The sequence below is a fragment of the Indicator indicator genome, chromosome 7 (genome assembly GCF_027791375.1).
Source record: "Indicator indicator isolate 239-I01 chromosome 7, UM_Iind_1.1, whole genome shotgun sequence".
Taxonomy (NCBI): Eukaryota; Metazoa; Chordata; class Aves; order Piciformes; family Indicatoridae; genus Indicator; species Indicator indicator.
In genome coordinates, this window is record NC_072016.1 from 14464883 (window position 1) to 14476568 (window position 11686).

General features: G+C 35.5%; 1 protein-coding gene across 1 annotated transcript in view; it reads left to right on the top strand.

Moving 5' to 3' along the window:
- EXOC6 (exocyst complex component 6) overlaps positions 1–11686 on the top strand; it is an 87499-nt gene that overhangs the window by 16806 nt on the left and 59007 nt on the right. Inside the window, exons 2-6 of the mRNA XM_054382485.1 lie at positions 1315–1486; positions 2775–2822; positions 2946–3036; positions 3949–3994; positions 11180–11384. Coding sequence (XP_054238460.1) covers positions 1315–1486; positions 2775–2822; positions 2946–3036; positions 3949–3994; positions 11180–11384 — 562 coding nt within the window. The remainder of the gene's footprint in view (positions 1–1314; positions 1487–2774; positions 2823–2945; positions 3037–3948; positions 3995–11179; positions 11385–11686) is intronic.

An 11686-nucleotide genomic window follows, 5' to 3' on the forward strand; every position in this document is an offset into this window, starting at 1 on the left:
AGAAAATGGGAAATCATACTTCCTTGAGAAGACTGAGAGGGAAGTGCTTTCTCTCTACTCAAATGTTTTAGAGGCTTTGACTCACTATTGCCTGGGTCTTGAATTGAAGACTGAACTTCTGCTAGCAACATTGAGACTATTGGAATGTCGGCTTTCTTTTTCCCCAATCTTAAGTGTTTTAAAATTTTTAAAAGTAGCTTCTCCTGGTGGATTTTTGGAGAAAATTTTGTAATTGTGAAGAGAAATTAGAGGCTATGAAAGGCAATTTGAAGATTTTTGATATCCTGATTTTCTTGAATGCTCGTAGTTTGTATGTGTATGACTGTATCAGCCTTGTATTGCCACTCTTGCAACATCTGAAAAGCTGCTTCAAAATTTGCCTGTCTTTGCAGTTTTTAATTTATCGGGTTATTAATTAAATTTTGGAACTGTCTTTGCTTTGCCTTTTTTTTGGGAGACTTCTTACCTCTGATTTCCAATACAGTTTTCTGTATTACCTCTTTTCTTGCTTCCTTTGCTAAAATCCAAAGCTTTAAGTTGTCCCATCTCCTTTGCTCCCTTATGCTTGAGCAATTTTCCATGCAACTTTCTGTTTCTATTTGTGCTGTAGCTTGACAAACTAAACTTTCTCCAGAGTTGTATTTCCTGCTTGAGGTTTATACGTGTGCTATTCAAACAATTAGTAAAATTAACCACAATACTTGATTTTAGCCTTTCCTGAAAGATAGATCCCATTGAGGTAGCAGCCTTAGGCATGTGAATGTTACGGTTTTGCTTTAGGAGGCACTGAGTGCAGGCAGGAGGAAGGAGAAAGCAGCAAAGTTTGCTGCTTTGCAGTGTCCCTGTCCTTCTGGCTGGAAGCATCCAGCCCTGGTTTAGTTGGTTAAGTCTGGTGATAAGAACACCGGAAAAGCAAATCTGTATGCTTTCACTTCTTATGTTTAGCAAAGAGTGGAATTTGATGGAAAAGTGATCCATGCTATTTGAGATGGTTGGAGAAACTGATTATTTCGTAGCCATGTTTGAGCATTAGGGCATAAATAACAGACCAGTGAGGCTCAGGTCAACCATGATGTAACTGGTTAAGCACCTGGATTAATGCCATAAGGGCTGGGTTCAGTTCTCAGTTTTGCACCATCTCTTTCTTTTAATCCTGATTTCAGTGGCGTGGATTACAAATGATGCCATTGTAATGTCAAATTTGCATGCTTTTATTATTTTCTTTGTAAGACAGAGGTTTCAGTAAAGATCCTTGCATACTATTTTTAACTGGGGGAAAAAGTAAATTTGTATTTTCATATTTGTTTTCAACAGGTCTGTATATGATGACCAACCAAATGCACATCAGAGGTTTATGGAAAAACTAGATGCCTGCATACGTAACCATGACAGGGAGATAGAAAAGATGTGCAATTTTCACCATCAGGGCTTTGTGGATGCTATTACAGAACTTCTTAAAGTTAGGGCTGGTGCAGAAAAATTAAAGGTAAGGAACTAGTTTTTTAGTGTTCCATATGTCATTGTCTTTGGGCTTAAAAGAAAGAACTTGATTCTTCTGCTGAAGAATAAGAATTCAGTAATTATCACATACACTCTAATGTTTGCAACAGTTTTAAAGAGGTGGGTTATTTAGGATTTGTGACTAGAACTGTGATGCCTGATCCAGTAATTTACATTTACAAAGCTCACTGTTTTGTAGGTCTAACTCTGATTTATTCTTTTTTAAGTGCATGTTTTCTGAAAATATTACCAAAATTATTCTGCCCTTTGCAAAGGCTTTCTTGGAAGGTAAAGAGCAGCAAACGGTAATTGCTTACATAGGTCTTTTTCTAATCATGTGTTTATATGCCAGACCTTAGAAAATTTTAAAATCTTGATTAGAGAAATAAAAATACTGCAGTCATGCGTGAAGAATAATTTTTGTTTTACTTTGTAATGAGTAGGAGAGTAGGTGGAGTTAGTAGTTTTCATAAGAAATGAGAACTAAGATTTACTCTCAAATCAGAATGCAGAATGGTGAATTATGAGATCCATCCCTTTTAGCTCTCTTTACACTTTTGAGAGCAAAATATGCACACCAGACAGAATGAGCATAGTTCACCAGAGGTTATGATTAGAAGAGCATTATATAAAGGATATTCAGATAACAAGAGACCAAATACAGCATCAATGAGGTCATTGAGCATCTTTGTTCAGAAATTAATGAGATTTTTAATAAACTAGAATGTGCTTCCTTATTATGATGACCTAATGAGTCACTTACTATGTGGGAAAATCTGAGGTCGAGCTTTGCCTGCACCTGCAGCATTAAAATGTTGCTGTGGTTTGGAGATTTCCACGTTTGATGTTAATCAACCACCCAGTGTTTGCATTCAGCAAAGTATGAATGTTTAATTACCATAAAATGCAATCACCATTTCTTACAGACAATGAATGGCCCATAGAGCTCATTGAGGTTATCAAAAAGGGACCAGTGGTCAATTGGGTCAATGATTTGAATTGTTTGACAGACCTACAGAAACAAGGAAAGTTCAAAAATCCCAAGTAAATTTGATAAGTTTGCCACAGAATCTGTTAGAAAGAACTGTCATAAGTAATTGAAGTTAACAAAAACCCTTTGCGATCAAAAGTTCAAGTTCAAGCTGTAGAGTTAATTTGAATTTGCATTTCTTTGTTCTAAGTTTCTCATGAAGCATGATCTGATTACAAGGGTGAGCAGTCACATCAGGGCAATATATGCATATTTGTCTAACAAAGGTGAAATTATTTTTAAGGTCCAAGTTACTGATACCAACCGAAGGCTTCAGGATGCTGGGAAAGAGGTGAGAAAATGGTGCTTCCTTTATGGGCATTATGAATATTTGTAACAAATTAAACTTATTTGCAGAATGTAATTGTGATTTTTCTTTCTCTCTCTTTTTTTTTTTTTTAATTTACTCTCTAAGGTGATATCTCAAACAGAGGAAATCATCCGATGTAGAATTCAGCAACGGAATATTACAACAGTTGTGGAAAAACTACAGTTGTGTCTTCCAGGTGAGTGACATATAGCTAAATATGATAGGGCATTTAAATAAAGTAAGTCACAATAGCCAAAATGGAAAACAAATTTGATTTTTTAAAGTTGTGGTCCTGTATCATCCTGTTCAACAAAAAATTTGATGGTTTTCAAAAAGATGTCCTCCTGAAGGTTCCATGTCTTTTACAGTATTTGATGTGGGGCAATTGCGACAGTTTGTGAGAAGATAATGAGACAGATGTAAATCATGCAGACAATGTAGCCACATGCAGCTTTAAGTGAAGTAATATTTTAAATATGCTAAACAATTTGTTTCTTAAGAAGTTGGTTTTTATTGTTTGAATTCTAGGGAGAGCACTAGTGATTCTCTTTCAACATTGTATTTGTAGCTCTATGTCATTACAGGCTTTTGTTTGTTTGTTTTCCTTATAGAACATAAGAGCTCTAAGACCTTTTTTTCAGAAAGGTGGTATTGTAGGATTGCTCATATCTCTGTAAGGGTTTTGTCCTGTTCATGCTATTGGCATAAAAGAGATTTGAGAATTTTTCTCTGTAAAGTCTTGTTGTTGACTTGTTATGAGCACGGTAGGTGGTACTGTTGCTATTTAATGGAGACAAGTCATAGACTGGTAAGACAGATAAAGTTATGGTACGTAGTAAGGGAATAGATGTTATAGATAGTACCTAGTGTTTAATTTAATATTAATTATTTTTCATATAAAAGCTGTTAGGAGTTCAGTTCTCATTTCTTTCTTAGCTGCATTCTAGAATATTTTTTCTAGTTTTATCACATTTACGTTACAGTAAGAAATAAATAAGGTAAATTTAGCGTATCTTTTCCTATGGTTTGTTTTGTCCTTTACAGTATATATTTTCCTGTTTTGTTATTAACTAAAGCCACAATAAGATCCATGCTTGTTTTTATGCAGTGCTGGAAATGTACAGCAAACTAAAAGAACAGATGAAAGTAAAAAGGTGAGTAAACTTATTGCTATGAGTAAAATGTAACACTTGTAAGTGAACTGATAGAATAGCAAACAGTAATGAAAACAAGTATGTATTGTCAGTCCTCTACATGTACTCATCTTTTCATAAAACCTTCATAAAAGCTGCCTGCTTTTCATACTGCCTCAGTCACACCAGTTGCTCTGTGTCTTCCCTTGAGGGATTCACGATCATTGTCAGTTGCCTCTTTGTGCACCTGGCATCACTGTAGCCAGCTCCTGCTAACAAGTCTGTCTGGACCTGACTGTTTCTGTTTGGAACTAGCTATGCAAATTCAGGTGTCTACAGGACTACTGTGTAATCTAGATTTAGTTTTGGGCCGTTTCTCTGGACTTCTGTTGTCTGGGTACCCAACACATCCTGCCATACTGCTGGGACATCTGAAAATCCTCAGCTGCCACTATTTATGAGTAAATCAGCTCTAAAGCCTGTGTGTAGATATGTCCAAAATGCATCAGATCTACTGTACACATCAGATCAATCAGTGTTGAGCAAATCAGACACATCAGCAGTGGTGGTATATGTGCTATGTCATACCTGTGCACACATCCTGTCTGGGAGGGCCTCTGCAGAAACAGGAGAGCTCTAAGAATAACCTTACAGCTGTAGCGCAGTGCAGTCTCATATTACAATCATAATTCACTAGATGTGAACCAGTGTGGCAGATCTTATCAACATGACTACTTGACTACCACACTGTTTCCCCTGAACAGGGCACTGTTTTGTCACCTGCTTAGAGTAGCTGACAGCATATTGTTGCAGTGGTCTTGGAGTAGCTCAGCAGAAAGACATGAACAGTTCATTGTCCTTGGTACTTTGATCAGAAAGCAGACTGCAGGGTGTGCTGTCTGAATTGTACTGCTTCCTTCTGCAAGGTGATCTGTGTGCTATATTTGGCATGTTGAAAATATGGAAACACTGGGATACAGGTCTGCATTCTGCAATTTGCTTGCTCTGTCAGGTGAGATAAGCAGTATCTCAGTTTTAGAACTGCAAGGGAAAGTCTCCATAAAGTCATCATGGAGAAGTCACTTAGGCAAGACAAAATTGCAGATGGCTTTTTAGCATATTGTCTCCATGTTCTGTAGTAGTTTTGGAAAGTTTTGATGGTCGATGTGCGTTCTGAGAAATCATCAGTACTCTATACATCTAAAACTAAATTTCTGTTATTTAAGAGATTCAGACCTGATAATTTTCTAGTGGAAGGAGCTGCCAAACAGGAAGTCTCAATAATCAAAGGATGATATACTGAACTGAGGAGTTTGGCTTCATCATTGTCATGCTATAAAAAAGACCGAAGGGGGAGGGGAGATGCCATAGCTTTGATGTACCATACCTTGAAATTACATGGAGTGCAGAAGGTTTAGACTGCTGTAGGCTACTGCTGCAGCTCAGATATCTCTTTCATTAGTTATGCTACAGTTCCTGCGTTGTCTGTAACTTACAATTTCCTGTAATGCAGCCTAGATGTGGCTATGCTTTTGAACTTGCTGGTAATTCAAATGGTAATTTCCTTGTGGTTTACCAGACAACAAATCCAAAGAGTGAATCTTGGCCTTTATCACTGAGTGACTGAGCAATAGCAGGGACATCCATAACATCAGTTCAAAGACCTGACAACTGATGTGTGCAGATAAAGGAATTTCAAAACTGACCTTCTTAAGTTTTTCTGTGAAGGTTTCCTGGAAAAGTCAGATAGGAAAATTCACAATCCGTGTCTTAACAAAACAATGAGGAATGTTTATTTTAGGTGAAACTATTTTTTTCTCATAAACTTTCACTGAGGTTTGTTAATGCAGCAAAGTTTTCACTTGACTTTTCTGTTTCCAGTCTTTTAGAATACATTTTCATTATTCCATTGTCTTATAGTCTTGCACTATGATTAAAACTAGGACAATTTCTGATGTTTAAAGGAAGAGAAGATGAAAGTACCAATATTCCATGTTTTTAGGGAACAGCTGGTTTAGGATAAAGGTTAGAATTCTGTTTCCTTTTCTCTGTGGCAGATGCCTTTTAAGGTAATGCAGCATTTTGGGTCTGGAATACATACTGGTTTGCGCAGATGGAATGGATGTTTACTGAGGAACTCAAAAAGCCATCTAATGGCAGCAATTTTTGGGCCATATGAATATGGGCTACGTTTGAACTGATGACCTAGAGGTGAAAGGCTCTGTATCCTATTTATCTGTCTTTTGAGCCATGGATAACACAAGCTGACAAGAACTGTAGTTGTGAGAGGAAGTAACTGTGGAATCTGCTTTAAGCAGACACAATTGGCTGGAAAGAGTTATGGAGGGTTTAAAGTCTTAGCTGAGGAAGCACAAGGGAAAGGCGTGGTTTCTCCACTGCTCACCAAAACACCTAGTGAGGGCTATGCATTTAGACTGAACTACCTAGATCTTTAATTTTAAGATCATCATACATTTTTATACAGCTCTCTTACCATGGCCTGTGAATTTGAATTTTGATACATGTCTCTGGAGAAACTTCCCAGCTGCTTCAAGTGATTGTGGTCTAACTGGGCATTGTTAAAGATGTTTTTTGCAAGTCTTATTCCACAATAAGTATTACCAAAAACTCTGAACATGACATACAATGAAACTAAACAAATCAAGGCTGTTGCTGAATCTTCTGGATTCTACTGTGAGAAGGACATAGTATGATCTGAGTGAGCTTCTTGCCCTGAAAGACTTGGGTTTGTTTCCTGACCTTGCTATAAGCTTTCTTCTGAACTGTGGGAAAGACAAAGTTGATTAGTTATTTAGGTTACTAAGTCTTAGTGAAACAGTCATGCAGCCTTCCGCTGCTTAAACCTTCCAGGCATGCAAATAAACCTTAAGGCATAAAAGATGCAGTTTGTGCTTTATATCCCATGTCTGCATGGAAAGATATTGGAAGAGAGAAAACCCGTTGGAGATTTGATTTTAGTTTTCTACATTGTTTTGGAACCATGTCAAGATGAAGCACTAGATTTTACCAACTGCAAATCAATGCTTCCCAGATGTACTGTGGATCTGGAAAAAAAAAATATCTTCAAAATATGTATTTGATGCTGAATCAGCTGCTTGCTTTCTCACCATTCTCACAAGCCAATTTGTGCAATAATTTCTGTTTGAAAAAAAATCTCCTACTACATCATTATGGCTGTTCAATCTGATTTTCAGAAATACTAAACTTTTGACTCATTTTACACAAATTTCAGAGTCAGTATTGCTTTGATTTCAGTTTGTGGTCCTTTGAGGCAACTGATGAAATTGGTATGCTGGGGAATTTTAAAATTTAAGCTTAGAACTGTTAAGGCAACTAGATTTAAAAGCAAAATTAATAAATAGTTGTTCCTATGGTGAATGGATTTCAATTGCAGTTTTGGTATATCATTTTTAAGATCTCTGTGTATGTGACTTTTCTATTGTATTATTGAAAATTTCCAATGAATTGCTTTAAATTTGTCTGGTGTAATACAAGAAGATTTTCATAATGGATCTTTCTTAAAAGATTTACTTAATGGAGATGCAGTAAGCAGAACAGTATTTGCCTCTGAGGGAAACACAAAAGTTGCAGAACAGTATCATTTTTACTTTGTAAATTAAGTTTGATTCATTAATTAAATTGAGAATTTTAAGGTTATTCTCTTCCCTCTTGTTTTTTTCAGCAGGAAATTTTGGGACATGACTAGATGTTTGTTTACTTAAAAGGCTTCTGTGCAAATGCTTTATTCTCAGTACAATTCATAGCCTGTATTGTAAGTTATCTTGCTCCTGTTCTGTGCAGCTTCTTGACTGCTCTAGTTTAACTTGATGGAGCTTTTTTAGTAGATTATGGTGTTTCTGTGAACTTCCTCATGCTGCAGATAATGATCTTAAAAGTTCTCTCTGTCATATAAAACATAACATTTTGTGTACACTTCAATAATGGTCACTTTTTTACTTTTGTATATTTTTTGTGTGTTGATATTTTAAATTCTGCTACAACCTGACTACTCTGTGCAAGGGACTTGAACATTTTGTAAAATACCAGCTCAATTGTAGAATAAAATTATGCAAAGCACTAATATTCATCTTCTAGGGGGTTGTTTTGTTTTGCTTTCCCAGTCTTTGTTTTGTTTTGCTTTCCCAGTCCTGCATCTTGATGATTTTTAGAAGTTTCCATTTTTATAGTTTAGAGATGTTATTAAAACCCATCTCATAGTTTTCTGGTTCTGATGACAAGATGGATCAGTTCTGGACAGTCTTATCATACGACCTCTATTGGTGTTTCAAACTCGTGTCTTCAGTTTCAAAATTTGTGTTGTAAATTTTGCATTTGGGACATATTCTTACAGGATTAGCTTAAAAGGATAGGCAGGAGACTTCTGTATTTATATGAAAAGAATAACACTGACCATACTTCTTTAACTAAATTATAGTCAAATGGGCAATCATTACCTTATATGATAGATAATATATGGTGGGAACTAATAATACTATTGTCAAAATCTTTTGTCATTGACCTTAATTAATGAAAAGTTTTTTTATAAAAATGTACAAATACATCAATCCATTAAATGATATGCAAAACTTTTTAGTTTAATTCCTGACCTGCAGATGACCTCCAAATTAATACGACTTCAGTGCTTTATCAGAACAGATGTTAAAAGGGCAAGATCCTGAGCTCCATATATATATATGTAATTAGTAAGAAACTATAGAATGGATTTAAAATGGATTATGTTAATTCTGATCTTAGAGACAGCAGTCAAAAACCTTCCAGATGAACTAACAGTATTCTGATAAGCTGATCCATATAATTTAAATAAAAACCTTTTATACGATTTTGATGCTATTGTGGCTTTATTCCCCAGAAGTCTTACCATGTGGCACTCTGAGTCATTTATTATTTAAAAAAACAAAACCCACACATGGAAAACCCCCAGACCCTTTCTTATCTGCAACATTCCTGCCGCCTTATGTATATTTTATATAAACCAAGTGTATAATAAACAAAAGCTCCTAATTTACACTTGAGACCTCTTTATTTGCAGTCTCCTGAAAGCAGTTGTGTTCTGGAGTAAAAGAGAAGATTTTTCCCATCCTCCAGCTATGCTGAATTTGTTAGCTTAGAAATGCCTTGATTGAGAGAACTAAAAATTATTTATTTCAGAATCAACAAGAATTTGTGTTTAGAATTGTAGTATTAATGTGTTAATGCTTGTGTACAGAAGGGAAGACAGCTGCTTGAATTATATTTCCTTTTGAAAGTATTTACTTACTCTGTCTATCTACAAAGTAATACCCAGAAACAAAAGAATTGGAAAGGACACATTTCCAGGATTTCTTGAACATGTGAAAGGACTTCACTAATATTCAGCTTTTCCTTTTCAGAGTGATTTGGTAAATATCCAGTAGTGTAGGACTTTGAGGAAGAAAAACTAACTGAGATTATAATATGGAAAGTTGAAAATGGACTAAGGATATTAGTCTGTATTTGTGGGAAGAAGGGGTTGGCACTAACACCAAGTTAACTTAATCTGATCTCAGTTTTTCTACCTTGCCTGTTCAAGACCAAGCTAGAAGGCATCAGTTTACCTTATTCTGTTCTAGTAGGCCAAACTAAATATGTTTTTCCAAAAGCCTCCTGGTCTGAGTATCTGGTAAGAATACCGCATAAAGGAAAGTTATTGTCACATCTACAACTAATTACTGTCCTATTTCATGTTTAACCTGTTTCTGTCACCTCTTTTTAAAATGTTGTTGACATTGCACATTTGTTGATCATGGTGGTTTTTGCCTTCTTATTTTAGCTGTCTGTCTCAGAATTGGCCCACTTATTTTGCTTCATTTTTTTCAATAAATTAAACATTTTTGCAAGCGTTGTGCCTTAGGAGCCTATGTGACATTTGAAAATTAAATACAGAAGGATATTGACATCAGGAACAGGTATATAGGAGCCTGACTCAGGTCTGAATCACCTCCATGTGGTGTTCATGTCTCCACTGATTGTAGGAGGAAGCATGAAAAATCAGTTTCCTTCATTTAGAATTTCTGTCTTTAAATATTTCCCTAAATCATTTGAAAGCATCAATATTTTACTTACATTCTACAGACCTGAAGCTGATAAATGATTTTAGCAAGTAAATTTTGGCCCCACAAACCCTGTGAGTGAAGACAGGTACATAACTGTAGTAATAACTAGACTAGATGTCTCAGTACTTGGTAACTTTCTGTGATAAAATGTTTGTTTTTCTTTATTTTTTTACTTATTTTGCAGTTAAGTAACTTTTGATGATTAGTTTTAACTTTAGTATTTCTTTAAACTCATTGTCCCTTGTGTGAAATTCTACAACATAGTTATGAATGAACTGTGCAACATCTGTATAGTATATGGATGTGAGAGGAACTATTTCTTGGTATTTTAGTTTTTCCCCTCTCAGGCCATACCTTACACATTTTCTGCTAGATACAGTCTGTAGGCTAACACAACATGGAAGAATAAAGAAAATTACAGAGTCTTTGTTTTGGGCTTTTTAAAAACCCTCTGACATTAATGCTTGTTCAAAGTAGTAGTTTTCTTTGTGAGATATCCTGTATTTTGTCAGAAGAGCAAATGGATTCATGGTTTACAGCTAAATATAATAAACTGATGGAAAAACTCTTGCTCAAAATAAATGTATATACATCTTTTCAATCTAAAGATGATGAAAAGAAGATGGGTGTGAATATGTGTGTATGTTCACATATACCTAAAGAAGGCAGATACATGCAGGCACAGTTTTCCAAGATTTTTTTTTGTTGTTTAGTGCATATATTGCAATGTTGGGTGATTGGCTATTTGTGTTTCAGAAAAAAAAGAACTTGTTAAAAACCTTCAGTCTAGAAGGGGAGATAATTTTTAGGACCTTCATGCCTCCATTATGCAGGATGCTCCATGTAGTGTTAGAACTCTATCGATGAGAACAGCTAATACCATAGGAGCCTACTTAAAATTTGGACTTGACTGAAAGTTCACGTTTTTTCCAAATGAAATAATTATATAGATGACCTTTTGCTTCTTAATTTTTCTAAGAACAAAGTAATTTCATTAGATATATATTGATTGCATGCATGACGTGGATAGCCTATATTTGATAAACACAGTATTGTATTAAAATTTTGTAATTTGGTTTTCATCTCTTTGTAGATACTATTCTGCTTTAAAAACAATGGAACAGCTAGAAAATCTGTATCTTCCTAGAGTTAGCCAATACCGCTTTTGCCAGATAATGATAGAAAATCTTCCAAAACTGCGTGAAGAAATAAAAGAAATATCCATGTCAGATCTCAAGGATTTCTTAGAGAGTATTCGAAAGCATTCTGACAGAATTGGGGAAACTGCTATGAAACAGGTAAGCCAACCTAATAGGATGACTTCAGTCCTGTTACTTCTTGAAAATATCAGTGTTGATATTCTCAGGATAGCCCAAAATATTTCTGTAAGGATTATAGACCTTTGAGTAAAGATGGAGAGCTGTGAAATGCTTGCTAACATCTTGCATAGCTTCTTCTGGAAATAAAGTTTTCAGTTGTAGTAGTTCCTGGCTAACACAGGAAGCGGCATTGTGAAACGTCAGTGGCATTAAGCTTTCTTTCCAAAGCTGTGCCTGTATCTTAAACAAGAAATAGTTTCTTCCCTGGGAAAGGAAGGAGA